Source organism: Diospyros lotus, chromosome 11 (genome assembly GCF_014633365.1).
Source record: "Diospyros lotus cultivar Yz01 chromosome 11, ASM1463336v1, whole genome shotgun sequence".
Classification (NCBI taxonomy): Eukaryota; Viridiplantae; Streptophyta; class Magnoliopsida; order Ericales; family Ebenaceae; genus Diospyros; species Diospyros lotus.
Window position 1 is genome coordinate 28,867,396 of NC_068348.1, and position 18,209 is coordinate 28,885,604.

The following is an 18,209-nucleotide window of genomic DNA, read 5'->3' on the forward strand; positions in this document are numbered from 1 at the left end:
ACATTTAATAATTAATATAATATACTTTATTGATAAAATTACATACTGAAAAGGCAACTTGTACTTGCCCAAATAATAATTCCGAAAAGAGGATGAAAATACACACACTCCCGAAACCCACCCCCGCCCTCCCCTGGCTGCGGCGAGACAGTACTGTACAACTTCCTGCAAATTTTCCTTCTGATTTCCTGCCCTTTTCTCACCTCCCAAACAGCAGACTGCGGATGGGAAGAAGAACTTACGCAGTACAAATCATCATTAAAATAATAATATAATAATAATAAGAAGAAGAAGAAACTATATATTACATTAATGAGCAGCAGCTTACAGATCATCACAGAGATCCAACACTTTCTCGAGAAAATTCGCAGGCAAAATACAAATGAAGAATCCAACAAAACAAAACGTTACCCAGCTTGCTTGCTTGCTTGCTTCGGCAGCCTCTTTAAATCCCCTTCCTTCCCTTCCCCCTTCCCTTACAGTTTATACACAAAATTTGCGATTCCATTTTCCGAGGAAAAACCGCTACAAAATAGAGATTAATGCTTCATTCATCTCTTTCCTTCATCGCCAGTATTTACATAAATTTAATCTGTGCTTCCAAGCCAAATACTGCTATTTACACGTCTCCAAGAAGAATTCAAAGGCCGCCGACCCCAACCCAAAACAATAAATCATTACCCGATATCGCCATGTTCAGTCACTTCACCAGCTCGGAAACCCACCCGAAATCAGGCCCCGGAGGAGCTGGCTCGACTCGATCGAGCGAGTTCTCCTTGCTCAGCTTGGCGTATATCTTGGCGCGCAGGCCTTTCCCGGACTCCACCCGCTCCATTACGGGCTCCTCTTCGCATTTCTGGTCCCAGAGATCGAACACCCCGAGTCCGGCCCGGTTCGTCGGCCGGGTTGGAGTTACGGGAAGGCTTAGGAATCCGGGTCGGAAAGTGGACGGACTTCGGGGCGAGCAGTATCCGGAACCCGTTTGGAGTCCCCATGAAGGCCTGGTCTTCCCAACCTGCAGGTTCCGCATCGACTCGGCAAGTCCGCTCACGGGGTTCATCCCGACCGACTCAGTCGGAGACATCGGCGGCGATTCCGATGAAGGCGACACCGGAGGAGAGTAAAGGCCCAAACAGGAGCCGAAACCAAGTCGACTGGGGGACCCATCATACGAGTCGCTCACTCCGGCACTGCTCTGCGGCACGATTCGGAGCTGGTCCGGCGTGTGGGCGAAGAAGCAGACTCGCCGGCGGCACTGAGTCCCATCCTTGCAGGGCTGTGTCCGGTAGCGAGCCGGGTGGAGCCAACACTCGAACACGCCGTGAGCGAACTCGCAGGAGTCGCCTTTCCGGCACTGGCCCTTGCGAAACTCAGGGCACGCCGTGCCGCCGTAATGGAACTTACGTGGGTCCCGGCGGCGGGCCTTCTCGCCGGGATGGGCGTACGGGCACTCCGTCCAGTCGTGAGAGCGTCCACGAACGCATTTCCGCACCTTGAACTCGAACATCCGGAAGTTATCGCACGAGAAGGCGTCGACCGGAACGTCGCAATCGTCGCTCAGGTAATCGCCGTCGGAGAGGTAGTTATTGCTGTTTGATGGAAGATAACGGTAGAGCGCCGCCAGGGCGTCGAGGTTGACGGGGGAGGCGATGCTGGCCGTTGGATCGTCGAGGGGGTCCCACGGGGGGACTTGGACGGTGGGATGCGGACGAATAGTTTCGCCGGCGATCATCATGCGGTCTATCTCTCTCTCTCTCTCTCTCTCTTTCTCTCTGCGCAATACCCGGTCTAGTATGGGCAAGGACACCGCTCTCGGATATATAGTGTGTTCTTAACCGTGGTTAAGTTTTAACCTAACCATGGTCACTAAAAATCTACGGCATTCACCTCCCACTATATGTTAAAATAAGGTGGGAAGATAACTTCGGTGACTGTGGGCTTAAACGCTCCCACAACACACCCATCCATCTCCCTTCTTCCTCGTTGGCCCATTTTGATATTAATATTTCCGTACGTAAAATCTATTGGTTTTGTGAATTTTAAATTTTATTTTATTTTTCATACATCTATTATTATAGCTGTAGCTGTATTGAGCTGTAGACTCCATATAAAGGGTCTCCCTGCTATTGCTGAAACTGTTGGATCCTTCCTTCTAAACCCACTTCTCTCCTTCAAATATCAAATGCCCTATTCATTAGGTTGCCCAGTCGATTTCAAAACTCTAAGGCAGAAATCCTTAAATTTAGTGTTTTTTCTTTCTTTTTGCGTAATAATAATAATAATAAATAAAGAGTAATTTAGCATTAAACAATCTAATCATTTTATATTTAATTAATGTTTCATTATTTATACAAATTATTTTCCAACATCTCCACTGGAGTTTGAGATCGACAACACGAGCTGTTTTCCAGTTAGAATGATGACAGGTGGGTGATGTTAGTGTCACCCCTTAAGAGTTAATTATAAATTCATACTAATTTTTTAAGAGATAATGACATGAAACAGGAGGAGAAGAAGAAGGAAATATATATATTTTTTATAAAACAAATAAATGTATTTTAAGTTCAAAACAAATTTAATTTTATCATTAGATAATTTTTTTATTTTTACCAAATTTTATTTTTAAAATAAAAAAATAAGCTAAGCTACAAGTGTCAATTATTATTTAGTTAATTTTAATTTAACATACTTTATTTATTTACTTAATAATCCAAGGTGAGTTTTTATTGTTCCGACATAAAACAAAACGAGAATTATAATTTTCTTGTTTTAAAATATACAATTTTATTCAAAAACCCAAAAAAAAAAATTATACACTTTGTTTAGTTTCTATATATAACATAAAAAGATTAAATTTCAAAATCATTTAATATTAAAATTAACCTAAACCTTATGATTAAATACTTTTGAGATTTTTTTTATTAATTAATGTAGGTCACGTCAATCTCAAGGCAAGTTGACAAAAGATTAAAAGAATTATATAATTTTAACAGAATCAAATTTTGATAATTATAATGATAAAAATTAAAATATAGTCATAAATTTGTTACAAAATACAAAATTTAGCAACTAGAGATGGAATTTATTCATAATTCGGTAATATTAATCATTACCATAATTAAGGTACAATAAATAATTTTACTAACTAATTACGTGTCCTCGAACATAATACAGTTATTATTAACCAATAAATATGTTTAAAAATTAAGACAAAATATGATACATTTATATTATCTAAAATAAAGTATATTTTTCACATTTTGATAAAATAATAATATTTTTTTTCTATAATAAAGGTGATAAGCTCTACTTATTATCACACTTTTAAACTCTTCGACTAATTAAGACACATACAAAAAGGGAAAATAAAATTAACAATCTCCATAATTGAGTTAGACTATTAAAGGCATAATATAAGCCATTAAGCATATTTTTCCCGTAAATCTTAAGATTACCAAACTAGGCCAAGCTCACGCCGTCCACTTGAGCTACCATCTCAATGTTTAATAGAGTAATAGGTAATATTACTTCACTTGAAGGGGAGACTATCGCATTTCAAGGAAGCAAGACGGGGTGAAAAGTGTGATTCCCACAAAAGAAGCGATGAAACTGTAAATGCTATTAACTGGAAAAGGAGAAGAAAAGCTTCGGACCAGAACGTAGGAGGTGAGTTTGGGGGACGTCCGCCCGTACCGTATAAAAATATCCGGCAATCGGGAAGGACAACCACGTGGCAAGAGTCACGTGACAGGCGGGCATGGTAGCAATGGCGGGTAGCACACGTGTTCGGTGGCGCTTTCTTCTGCCGGGGACACGTTGCTGTGCGACCGACCCCACCACCACCACCACCACCGGATTAGGATAATGGCCTCTGCCTCTCTCTCTCTCTCTCTCTCTCTCTCTCTCCTTGAGATCCTCATGATTTTGACCCTCCTTTTGTTTTCTTCCTTCCTTTGCTTTTACTTTTATTTTCCACATCTTCGACCCTATCCACTCCAGGACCAGGTTTCCTGTCCCCTGCGCCAGCGAGCCCAAGGACGCTGCTGCGTCCCCCGCCCTTATCACGCCACGTGGCTATTCCTAGCAACTCGAAGCAGATCGTCATTTTTCATTTCAATCGCGCCAGATCTAACAAAATCCATTTCATCTTTGGTAGATGAATAAGCAATTGCTTTAGCAATCATATTAATTTAATTTGATTGAATTAAGTCCGATTTAACTTAAGAATTCAACCTCAGTCGGCCCATCAACGCATCGTTTAGGGTTTCATTGCATAGTCACTCATTAATTAATATAATTATTCAAGCATTAAATATAATCAATTGTTAACTAAAATCAACATTAAATTGGATAAAAATTCGCCTAGCATTTACTCGAATTTATAACCTATGAATTATGCTAGCAGTGGCTGATTTTTGATTGCAAGTGTGCGGTGGCAATGAAGATGGCAGGTACGATACTCAGCGGCGATTGCGCCGCGTGGCATTCGGATAATGGAACCTTAAATGGGGCGGGTCCCCCCGGGACGGGGAGAAGGTTTGGTGGGTCGAATCGTGTTTACGCGGATCATGAGGGAGTGGAGTGGCGTGGCGTGGTGTGGTGTGGTGGTTGGTTGGGTCTTCGAGTGACATGTTTGGCGGCAAGGCTACAGAAAGCGACGCCTGTCTTTGATCCGATTGCCACTCCATCTCCTGTCGGCTCCCTTCGAGTCGGATCTGAAGCTCCATTCAGACCATCCTTCCGCTTGTTGTACGGGCGACCCGACTAGGAGTAGGATACTCCCCTTCGGCCTCTATGCTTATTTGACCAAACTAAAATGATTAAAACATCTTAGCTTCAAATAGTAAAAATTATTGAAGTTTTCCTATAACACAAACAACAAAAATGATATAAAAATAACGTTTGGTAAGATAATTTTAATTATGCTAGCATGTATTATTGAGGGGGTGATAACAAGGTTTTAAATTTCTCATAAAAAATTCAAAACAATTTAAATCTACAATTCAGATCAAATTAGAAGAGACTCGAAAGGTTGAGCTTGCTTGAAAGTCTGATCTAGGACAACCTAAACGAATACCAAGGTGACATTTAAACCAAGCACACGCCCGTGGCTAGTTTGCTCGATTCATTTAAAAATTAAATTCAATTGTACATAATTTTATCATGGCTCTTATTAACATTTTAAATTGTCTATATAAATTTGTTATATCCCACAACTTAAATAAGACATTTATTACATTACTATTGTATTATTTTCAAAATATAGTGATTGACTTGATCGTTAAAGATTTTTTAAATGATTGAATCCTGTCTTCACAGGAAAAGGTAGTTCAAATAAAATTGAGCTTAATAATTTATTAGGGGAACTAGACCTCACATGCATTTTCTTTGTGAGAAGAGTTAGTTTAGATAAGTTCATGCTTGAGGATCATTTGGACAATCTCGAAACTAAAGAAATATAACCAAAAAAATGTACCCTCATCATGAATCAAATGATGATTAACCCTAAAACTCACATCAAACGATAAAATGCTAATGTATATAAATTATATATATGTGGGTATAGTTGTTATGAACATATATTACGAATCATGTATAAGAAAAGTAAAACTATATTGAGATTATATATGATAAAATTGAAATGTCATTTATTGCTTATTAAGAATAAAATGTATGCTCGTGAAATATTGCATGTCTGATGAATTTATTCAATATACTTAAAAGGATAGTGATACAAATTTTATTGATAATAAATAAATAAATATATGTATAATTTTGAAAGTCGACATTATTTTAAAAATTAAAGAATTAAACTAGCCTAATTTTGGATGTAATTGCATAGGTTTTAAACTAACTTATCAAATAATAATTCATTTAATAAGTGTAAATAAATATTGTGATGACTTTGGAGACGAATAAAACAAATAATAGATTACCCCTGGACAAGGGAACTATAATTGAGGGGTTAGCTTGTAATAATAAATTAATAAATGTTTAAATCTTAGCCTTAGTAGTTAAGCCTAACCTAACCTAGTCTATGTCACAAATGGAACTAACCCATATAATTGCCCTCTTAACACACTTAACCAACTACAAATAATATTTAACATTACTCTTTAATTAATTACTTAATTCAGAAGATTGCTCCAAACAAATCTCCTTGGACCGCAATTCATGGCCTCGGGTTTCACAAATGCTTCCCCATGTAGTGACCCACTTTGATTTTAATAATAATAATTATTATTATTATTAAATTCTAATTGCAAAATTAGTCATTATAATCTCTTGTTAATCCCTGATTAATCTTTAATGGTAGCTTTAACCGGTGACCTATCTATCACACATGCCAGCCAGACACACCAGTTGCTAGTTTTATATTATAAATTTTAATCATGTCCAATCTTCTCTCTTTGTGAGTGGTGTTATGGTTGATGATTTTATTTTAAAAATAAAAATTGACTAAGATGGGTTACTAAAAAATAAAGAGTAAAGTATATCGGATATTTTAAGATTTGATATAAATACGATTAGATCTCTTAAGTTTCGAAAAACACATTAATTATCTCTCGTATTCAAAATGGGTATTATAAATTTATATATATATATATTATTTATGCTTAATTTAATGAAATTTTAAAGGTGCTTTTAGGATAATTTGTCCTAAAATATAATATAAATTATTAGCACATCAATCAACAAAATTTAAAAAAAGAAGACTTGGTTTTGAAGCACATTTGATGGGAAGTTTTGCACATGGATGTTTGTAGCATCAGGTGATCAAATCAGAGCCGTCCAAATCCAATGAATCGAGCCTGCTCCTTGTTCAATCAGTCAATCTGATAAGATTTTGGGCCCACTGGGCTCCCCCTCCACCGTTGATTGATGCCATGCCCAACAAATCGTACGGATCCTCGTTTGGTACAGTTATCTGTCTACTACACGGGTAAAAAAAATCCAAAATTTTGATATAAAATATATAACTTAATAATATTAATACCATGAGAGAGATTATAAAACTTATTATGAGAGCTGCTCATGGGTTGTCTATGATTGAAAATTAGATCGGTTTGATTCGATTCATTTTTCTTTTTAAGTTTAGTTTTGATTTGGGTTTGGATACAATTTATTAATATTTAATTATTTTTTACTTAAAAAATTTACTTGACAAAAATAAGATATTCGAGCTTAGATTCGAACTCTTTGGTCAATCGATACAATTAAAAGCAATATTCTTGTTTAGTATGGATTGGTTTTACATGTTCTAGTTGCAAATGATTTGCAAAAGATTATTAAAAAGATAGTCTATAGTACGATTATACCAAATATTCAAACCAAGGGTAAATTCAATTTTGATTGAATTAAGTTAGTTCGATTTTATCCCGTGATTTGATTTGTTATGTTTTGGGTCCAAGATCATAGACCTAATCATAATTAAATCAGCTAGTCAAAGTTGATTTCATATAAAACTCGAACCGATTTGACTACAAAAAAAGTGAAGAAAATAATGCACCAACCTCCTGACGGACCCTATTAGATTGCACTCAAATAACAAAAGAATTAAGTGAAGAAGAACTAACCCAACAATGGTACAGATGGGTTGGGCTGACCCAAAATAGTGAAAGCCCAACAAACAATCCCTCTCTGTCAAGCCCACATGGGCCGCAAGCCCAACAGAAGAAGCCCAAATTCTTCTCACTTGGGTTGGTTTTTGGGGAGTGATCATAGTAACTGGTCGCCCTCATCCTCAATGGCTGCATTGGCGGTTGTGCTTTTAAAAATCAAGTGATTTTTGTGTGTAGATGGAAAGCAATTTTGATAGATCAGAATAGATAAAATATTTTCTCGTATACTTAGTTGTTCTTCTTACTCGAAATATAACAATTAAAATACGTTTATTCGAAAAAATTTAAAAATTAACAGGCCCTAATGAAGAATAAGTCTGTTTAGACGAAGAGTAGTTGTTCGAAAAAGCTCAATCTATTGTCTCCGAGATAATTGATATTTTTTAAAAAGTCACTTTGCTTTCACATCAAACAAAATCATTTACGGCAACAAAAAAACGTTATAGTAGTACCAAATTTATAAGAAATATAATAAAAATATTTAAAAAAATACTTTTAGTACTAAAAAAATGTCCCAAATTGACTTCTTTCAATTCATACATTTACCAATTTTGTGGGGATAAGATGCTGGAAAGCAGCCTCCCTCTATTTTATATGTTTTGGTGCAGAGATTTCATTACTTAATGGATAAGTCAACCAGCCAGCCACCCACAAGTGTCCATGAAATAGAGACAAGGGTGTGAGTCATGGTAATTATTTAATATGGAGAAATGAGACACATTCCTTGTCTTTGTGACATTTGATTTTATTGTCACTCTGACTTTGTTAACTTTGTTTCTTTTTGGTGTTTGCTTTTGAGGTGGCCATGATGCGTTGCGTCCTCCACTTCTTTTATATGGTTGGCATGGGAAGTAAAGTTAGACAGCCAAACCAAAGTTTGATATTTTATGAGTTTTATAATATTTAAGTACATCAATGTCGTCCATCATGTAAAAAGTATGATAAATAATATGAATAGTGTATTATATATATATATACATATATATATATATGAAGTTTATACATATCTTTTGTTTGTACAATAAACTTTTTGTATTGTATATTAATAAGCGTGTGTAAACGGTCGGTTCAATTGTCGAACTGATCAAAATTTATTAACTGATTAAACTAAATTGAAGAACAAAATCCCAAAAAAGCTAAACTAATTAATAACAAAAAAAATTGAACCCAAACAGTATGAATCGAACCGAATTGATTAAATGCAAATAAATCGAATAAAACTTAAGTAACCGATAGAAAATACACAGAATTGAAGAAAATAATGTTATTTTATAAATATCAAAATAATATCGTTTTAAAGTTTGGTTAGTTTGGTTCTTCTAACAAAAAAATTAAACTTTAAAAAAAAATAATCGAACCGAATTGATGTAAGAAAAAAAATTGAACTAAACCGACAAGTTTTGTCCATTCAATTTAATTAGTTTGGGTAAATCAAACTTTTGCTCTCTCTATATATCACACGCTTCCATTACAAAGATATTGATAGCTATAAAAATCATTAATTTTTTGTCATTATTAAGTTTATTTTCTTATGATTTTTAAGGAATTGTTACATAATTTATGTTCAATTGAATAAAATGATATTGTTTTATAAATATCAAAATAATATCATTTTAAAATTTTTTCGATTTTTCCAATCAAAAAAACGAACTAAAAACTGAACTTTTGAAAAAAAAAAGAAATAACCGAACTAAATTGATGTAAAAAAAAATCAAACTGAATTGACAAGTTCAATAGATTTGGTTCAATTAGTTTGAGTAAATCAAACGTTTGCTCCCCTTATATATCATACCCTTTCATTACAAAGATATCGGTAACTATAAAAATCATTAATCTTTTTGTTATCTTTAAGGGTGCGTTTGATTAGAGGATGGAAAGTGAGGTGGAATTTCAATTTCATGGAATTCCAATTCTTAGCCCATCCCCTAGGAATTCAAATTTATTGATTTCAAGAAAAATCTTTACTTTTTGAAACAAGATGAAATTCAAGTTACATGGAAAAAAAAAAAAGAAGATGTTTGATGAAATTTCCTAAAATTTGAATAGAAAATGAATTCTACCCTCATTTTTCACTCCTATCAAACGTACCCTAAGTTTATTTTCTTATGATTTTTATGAAAATTGTTACATAATTCATGTTAGAATCTCTTGCCATTTTATTTGAAGACAATAAATGATACCAAAAACTTTGTGTACCGGACATAACTCACCTAATTTGCAAGTTTATACTCCATAAATTCTTTTTTGTTGCATATATACTCAAAAAGATAGCAAAATTTTTATCAAATTATTTGTTAAATTTTTTGAAATGCATCAGAGAACACAGAAGTCATTTTTTTCTTATATATAGGAACCAAAATATACTTATTTTGAGGGGAGGAGAGATGTGTATATCTTGAAATATCTTTTTTGTTGCATATATACTCACCCTAAGTTTATACTCCATAAATTCCTTTTTGTTGCATATATATATACTCAAAAGGATAGCAAACGAGCACCGTTCCATTACTACGAAATTTCTTAAATAAAAAAGTATTTTCTAATACAATTTTCCTAAATATATATATATTTATATATATGTGAAAAATTCATTTAAGTGGTGGCGAAAGGCTCCTGTCCAAGAGGGCCACGATGCCCCCCACAGCCACAGGACATTAATTCCTTGGGAAGTGTATGAATTCACGTGGAAGCAAATGTGCCGAAAGCAATATTATTTCAGTTCAGACAGATACAATTCAAAGTCATGCTCTTGTGAAGGCGTGGCTTGCTTGACTGATTCCCATCCAAAAATTCTTGTTTGGAAGCTCAGAAAATGAACCATCAGCTGAGAAATTAAATGAATGGATGGATGGATGGTGCACAACACAAATCAATCTCAAGTCACATGCGATTTTAGTATAATATTATTCAAAGGATATCAATATATTTTGAGGGTGGGTGTGGTGCAATGTTAAACGAGCTGTCATACAGATGTAAAGAGACATATAGATCAAAGTCTTTGTAAAACTTTTCCTCACCAATAGATAACTAATGTAAATCTCTATCTTTTGTTTTTTGTTTCTTTTTTTGGTGGGGTGGGGGATGGCCAGGCCCTTTGAAAAGCTTCTTCCCTACTAATTGAAAAATCTATTTTATCATAGCCAAAATTTCATTAAAAGATTAAGAAAATCTCGAACTGTCAAAATAATTTTTTGGGTTAAAGGTGTAAAGTTCTTCATAATCGGGGAAACGAGGGTATCGCATAATCCGCAAATTAAATAATTTTGACATTTGAAAATTTTTCTGAATATTTCAAGAAAAATATAAGCAACTACCGATAAAGAATTCTAATTCTAAAAGAGTGTCAGAATATTGATATAAATATTATTCAAAATAAACATAATCTTTACGGATTCTAAAATGTAAGAATTTTAATCCTAACAGGCTTCAAAATGTCAAGATAAACATTATGTAATAATTCTAATCCTAATCAAGTTAGTAAAAATTAAGATAGACGTTATTTGTAAAAATCATAATTTTGGACTATTTTAGATTATTCCATGGTCTTCTATAAATAGGCATACATTCATTCTAAAAAAAGTACGTCTCTAATATTGATTTCAATATATTTTTTTTTCATTTTTAGTGTCTAATTTAAGTACGAGAATGTTTGCGATTTTAGTATAATATTATTCAAAGAATATCAATACTTTGAGGGTGGGTGTGGTGCAATGTTAAATGAGGTGTCATACGGATATAAAGACGCATAGATCAAAGTTTTCGTAAAACTTTTCCTCACCAATAAATAACTAATGTAAATCTCTATCTTTCGCTTTTTTTTGTTTCTTTTTTGGTGGGGTGGGGGATGGCCAGGCCCTTTGAAAAGCTCCTCCCCTACTAACTAAAAAATCTATTTTACTATAGGCAAAATCATATTAAAAGATTAAGAAAATCTCGATCGATCAAAATAATTTTTTGGGTTAAAAGTGTAAATTTTTTCATAATTGGAGAAATAAGGGTCTCCCACAATGCACAAATTAAATAATTTATACATTTAAAAATTCCTTCGAATGTTTCAAGAAAAAGTAAGCAACTATCGATAAAGAATTATAATTCTAAAAGAATGTCGAAATATTGAGATAAATATTATTCAAAAGAATCCTAATTCTAATGGGTTCCAAAATATAAGAATTTTAATCTTAACGGGTTTCAGAATGTCAAGATAAACATTATCTGTAAGAATTCTAATCCTAGTCAGGTTAGAAAAATTCAAGACAGAAGTTATCTATAAAAATCGCAATCTTTGACTATTTCAAATTACGCCATGGTCTTCTATAAATAGATACACACTCGTTCTAAAAAAAGTACGTCTCTAATACTGATTTTAATATAATTTTTATTATTTTTAACGTCTGATTTAAGTATTAGATACTTCTTACGCCTTCTGATTGTTTTCGTTTTTACAAATTTAGATGACTTGACGATGATATTTATTATCAAATAAATTTATTGTTTGACTACAAATGTCAAATAATAAATTTATTTGATATTTCTAATGAAAAAAAAAAGTACGACAAGTCAGAAAATGATAGACATTTTAAAATAGAAAACATAAAATGAGATTTCAACTAAACCAAAAGTATAGTAATTGTGTTAATGTTAATTTCAATGTAGATAGTAAAAATATGCAATTTCAATTTTACTAATTATAATACTATAATATAAATGTCAAAAATATCAATAAATAAAAATTAATTGATGGTAGATAATTTATTATACTAAGGAAATTATCTCAGAGGCACAAGAACATTTGCTGGTGAGGAATATATTTATTGTTTTCACGTTAAATTGTCATAATCCTAAAATCCCAAATGAATTGTACTAGCATTTAAACTCCCAATCACTCATTCTCATCATAATTAAGTTAATCTCTCTCTAATCCGAACCTTTATTCGAATTTTTAACAAGAGAATAATAGAGTTTGTAGAAAAGACTTTAGAGACTTCGTTGATAATGCGATTAAGGGGTGACCCCTATTTATACCATTCTGGTTGGTGTACATATTTAAGATATTTTTGTCTCAAATGAATAGTCTCATTGTTGCTACCAGTGTATATAATTAAAATTATAATATTAATAATATCACTAATAGTGTATTAGTAATTGATGATGCATGTCAAGTCCATTAAAAGTCAAGTTAGATCAGACGCGGGGCTCGTGGCATTGCCTATTATGCGTCTATAAATGTTGCCAACTGCTTGTGGACTTTCCCAAAGATGGGCCTTCCATAACTAAATTAGACTTTGACAATAGATAAAAAAGAATAGTAATTGGGACAAAAAAATAGGATAGGTGTCGCATCTATGCATGCATATAATACCCCAATAATTTTCTTTTATAAAATTTTTGGGAAAAAATGTGTGTGAAAAAATAAAATAAAATAAAATAATATATATAATGGCAAGATAGTAATTTTCTTAAATAGAAAGATTCATAACTGTTAACCAAAACAAAGTGAAATGAGAGAATCTGCAAATTTAAAGGGTTGTGGAGGAATCAAAACATTGACGGAGACCAAAATGCAATTTTAGAAGCATCAAGTGAATAACTAGAAGAAAAAAAAAAGAGGGACATGGGCGTAATTCTCAAAGGAGCCGCGAGAGTCAATGTGAAAATTCAAGAAAAAACTTGCATATCGATTGACGATGATGCATCCTTGCATGGTAGGTTACGATGAAGGTACTCTAAGCAACTTACTATCTCCAATGAGTTCCTAGTCTCGCATTAGTCAATTTAGGAGGTTGGGCAATAGAATAAGGCCTATAAAATGGAACATTGACATGGCCCAATGATTGAAGGTTTTACTGTAATACCCCATATTCGTATGAGGATGTCACGTAATTTTGATGAGTTTAAAATATCGAAAAATTAGCTTGATAGCAATTATAAGTACCGAATCAGTTATAGGGAGTGTCTCGAGGTGAAATTGTCTAAGAAAAATTATATGGTTTCGATGAGCGTTCCGAGATAGAATTTATGGTATCAAGAGAAATCATATCGAGAACGGTTTTCGGTACAGCTAAAATACAGCCGCTATTTAGGCTGTAAAAACGAATCATTGTAGGAGACTCTCGAAAAATCAACGGAACCCTAGGAGGGCTCCGATTTTGCGTAATGAGCAACCTTTCAGTGGTTTCGGGATGAAACAACAGCCCGGTGAGAATATTGGGGCGAAATCGTTATTATCAAGTAACTTTGAAGTTATTAATTATGCGTTTTCGGTATTGTAATGCAATTTAATTCAATATTTGGGGGTATAATTATAATTACGAAATTGTCTAAATAAAATAAAAAAATAAGAAAAGAGATTTAAATGTATAATATAATGTATAATTATATAATTATATATATATATATGTACGAGGCAGAGGCATGAAGCATACCCCTGCAATTCCGCCAATCTCCTGTAACATTTGGATGGATTTGCACGCAATAGATGACGTGTGGCTGCACTCGAGTGATCTTCATGCATTGAGGGATGGCTTGAGGCATGGCGTGAGGCTGTGGCATGGGCCTATAAATAGAGATAAATGGAAGCAAATGGAAAGAAGCAGAGATAGTTGCAAGCAATGGCCGAAGCAAACATGGGCGGCTGAGGCATTGAGCAATCGTCTAGGAGATTGAGGGAGAAGCTGGCCGAAAATAAAGAGAAGCTGAGAGAGAGATCGAATAGGAGAAAAAGAGCTCGTGAGAGCTGGGCCGAAGTCTGCCATGGCAGCCGAACGAACCAACAACAGCAGCATGTAGAAGGAGGCAAGCCAACGAGCAGTGTGCGGCTGGGGGAGGCGGAGGCTGGTGTGCGTGGAAATAGCCATGGCAGCCGCGACTGTTGCAGCTGGGCGGCTGCGCACAAGAGGTCGGTTGGTGGCTGCGGTGGCTGTGCGTGGTTGAGCGGGGTGCAACCGACGGCGAATGTGCTGGCCGTGGTAGCGGCAGCAAGGCCGGTAGGCGAAGGGGCCGCGAGCGCTGTGTGCGCAGAGGGTGCTGATTCGACCATAGAGGAAAGAAAGTGGGGTGACCCCTATTTATACCATTCTGGTTGGTGTACGTATTTATGATATTTTTGTCTCAAATGAATAGTCTCGTTGTTGCTACCAGTATATATAATTAAAATTATAATATTAATAATATCACTAATAGTGTATTAGTAATTGATGATGCATGTCAAGTCCATTAAAAATCAAGTTAGATCAGATGCAGGGCTCGTGGCATTGCCTATTATGCGTCTATAAATGTTGCCAACTGCTTGTGGACTTTCCCAAAGATGGGCCTTCCATAACTAAATTAGACTTTGACAATAGATAAAAAAGATAGTAATTGAGACCAAGAAAATAGGATAGGTGTCACATCCATGTAATATCTCGTATCAAGTGATAAGAAGGACCGGAATAACTTACCCTGATGGACCTATATGAACTTTCCAGGGAGGTCACACATCCTTGGATTACCCCATGTCAAGCATGTTTAACTTCGGAGTTTTTTGCCAACATTTAGCCCAAAAGGTATTCAACTGGTGTTGTTTCCTTCCTTACTTATCCTCGATATATACTTCTCTTCTCTGAGCTTTCGAGGTATTATATCTATGCATGCATATAATACCTCAATAATTTTTCTTTTTTACAAATTTTTGGAAAAAAATGTTGTGTGTGAAAAAAAAAATAATATAATATATATAATGCCAAGATAGTAATTTTCTTAAATAGAAAGATTCATAATTTTTAACCAAAACAAAGTGAAATGAGAGAATCTGCAAATTTAAAGGGTTGTGGAGGAATCAAAACATTAACAGAGACCAAAATGCAATTTTAGAAGCATCAAGTGAAAAACTAGAAGGAAAAGAAGGGCATGGGCGTAATTCTCAAAAGAGCCACGAGAGTCAATGTAAAAGTTCAAGAAAAAACTTGCACATCGATCGATGATGATGCATTCTTACATGGCAGGTTACGATGAAGGTACTCGAGCAACTTACTACCTCCAATGAGTTCCTAGTCTAGCATTAGTCAATTTAGGAGGCTAGGCGATCGAGTAAGGCCTATAAAATGGAACATTGCCTTGGCCCAACGATTGAAGGTTTAGGCTAAAGGGATACCAGCCCCTTGACATTTTATCATTTAATTATTTTGTTCCTTAACTTAAATAAGGATATATTAGCTCTTTCAACTTTTAATTTTGAATCTTACACAAACCTGGGTCAACGCGTGTATTACACACGCGATTGAGGCGCATGCAGCACATCACCTCTTTCTTCCTTGTTATCTCCGGCGACGTCTTCCCGCTCGCTACCTCTCTCTCGCTCTCGCTCTCTCTGTCAGTGGTTGCCAGCAGCGTCCGAGGCGTCGACCGAGACTGGGGGGACGTCGATAGCAGCGGCCAGGCGTGGGCGGGCAAAGGGCGATGGCGTTGATTGGGGTCGGGGGGCGGCATGGGAGGTGGGTCACAGGCAGATTTGGCCGTTGGGCGTCAATTAGGGTCGGGGGGCGGCGATGGCGTCTTCCTCTTCCGCAGTCATCTTCTTCATCTCTCTCGCTTTTGCTCTCTTTCTCTGTCGGTCTCTCTCACTCTCACTCTCGCTATCTCTCTGTTTGTATCTCTCGCTCTCTCTCTGTCTATATCTCGCTCTCTCGCTCTCGCTGTATCTCTTGCTCTCGCTCTCTCTGTATCTCTCGCTCTCCCTCTCTTGCTCTGTATCTCTCGGTCTCTCTCTCTTGCTCTGTATCACTCGTTTTCCTTGTGCGGGTGGCCGACTATGGCGTCGGAGGGCGGTGCAAACGTCGATTTGGGGCGGGTGGCCGGCTATGGCGTCAGATGGAGGCGGTCGTCTTCTTCCTCTCTCTGCCTCTCTCTCGTTCTTTCTTTGTCAGTCCCGCTCGCTCTCTCTCTCTCTCTGTCATTTCAGGCGGCTATCCACCGCCGCCCGCCGCCCGCCGCCTCTTCCTCTCTTGCAGATGGAAACACGTGGCATGCTCCCATTGGCTTGATTAATGTGGGGCCCACCGCGTGTAACTCATGCCCAAATGCTTGCTGCAGTAAGGTATGTATTTGTTACAAAATTAGTAGTTGAGGTACCTATTATCTTTAAAATTGAAAGTTGAGATAGCTAATAGGTCATTCTTTAAGTTAAGGGGCTAAATGGTTAAATGATAAAAGGTGATGGGGCTGATTATGCCTTTAGCCTTTTACCAAATAAATCATGCCATTTTTCCAATGGTTTGGTTGAATTTAGGATAGGGTTTTGCTCTAAAAGACGGAGTAATCCATAAATTCCACAATGAGGATGTTTAGATGAGATTTAAAGGAGAAGCCAATGAATTGCCAAAAGTTGTAGATCACTAGAACCAAGAGAATTCCAACTTAATTTATGGGGTTTCAACTTCTTTCCATGACATTTTGAAGGCTAGAGGGAGGTAAAGGAAGGAAAAAGAAAAACAATGGTAGAAAAAGACCTAAAAATAAGAAAATATAAACTCAGACGACGAATGATAGAAATAGGAAGAAGGTCGATGCATGGCTTGTGAGGCAACACCAATAAATGCATGGCTTAGGTGCTTAAGGGCACATGGTAAGTCTATAAAATTTAATATATATATATATAATATAATATAATATGAAAATATGGAATAATAAAAATGATACAAAGTATTGATCCTTATTTATATTTTAATAATGGACGTGAAATTTTTATGTATCTAGATTTGAAATATTTGTACTTGCACACAAATAACAAGACAAATACCTTGAAAAGTAAGTGAATGATTCTCTCCTTAAAGCACTTAACTTCTTTTATGCTGTTTACATATATGCTAATATGTTCTTGATACAAAAATTACATGCACAACATTGTGATATAATAATTATCCATGTTTATGTAACTTCTTAATTTTTTTTTTTGGCCTCTTTTTGTGTGAAAAAATTAAATATCAAATCTTAGATTTATATTTTTCTTTCATAGGATAATTTTCACAAAAGGTTCTATTTTGTCCCTAGTTTTGTAATTAAGCAAAATTCTAAGATATTAGTGTAAATTTCAGAATGATGCCTGAAAATGGTATAGATGAAACCTAAATTTGTATCACTGTGAAATAACATAAATTTAAGTGTCAAAATAAAATTATTACATGAGTCAATCAAGTTTAATCACTTGTAAGAAATTTAAAGATTTAAGTACAAAACCCAAAGGTAATCCAAATCTTCTAATCTTTTATGTTCTCATTAATTTTCAATGTGTTAAGACTATCTATAAGCATGTTTGAATATGTTTAATTAAGTGATGAACCATTTATTAACTCTTAAAAATTATAGTTTTTCATACAAATGATTTTAACATATGATATGCATGTATTATCTGCATCCAATGATAACGAATGAGGTGATACTTGTCGTTTAATGTTTATTAAGTGAATCCACGCCATTTGATTTAGGGTAAAATGCTAATCACCCTATTGATAACACAATTTATTTCTCCGTCTATCCATCAAGTCATAATAGAAAATAATATTGTCATATATACATGCACAATGATAAATCGAGTTTAAATGTAATAAATATAAA

The 18,209-nt window shown here is 35.1% G+C and overlaps 1 protein-coding gene across 1 annotated transcript; it reads right to left on the reverse strand.

Moving 5' to 3' along the window:
- Positions 1-281: 281 nt before the first annotated feature.
- LOC127813617 (zinc finger CCCH domain-containing protein 20-like) lies at positions 282-1,803 on the reverse strand. Its single transcript, XM_052354666.1, has one exon. The coding sequence runs from the start codon at positions 1,733-1,735 to the stop codon at positions 701-703; it is 1,035 nt and encodes a 344-aa protein (XP_052210626.1). The 5' UTR covers positions 1,736-1,803; the 3' UTR covers positions 282-700.
- Positions 1,804-18,209: the final 16,406 nt, after the last annotated feature.

What these genes read in the sequence shown, in the direction of transcription:
- LOC127813617 (XM_052354666.1), bottom strand. Translation starts at nt 1,735, where the DNA reads ATGATGATCGCCGGCGAAACTATTCGTCCGCATCCCACCGTCCAAGTC.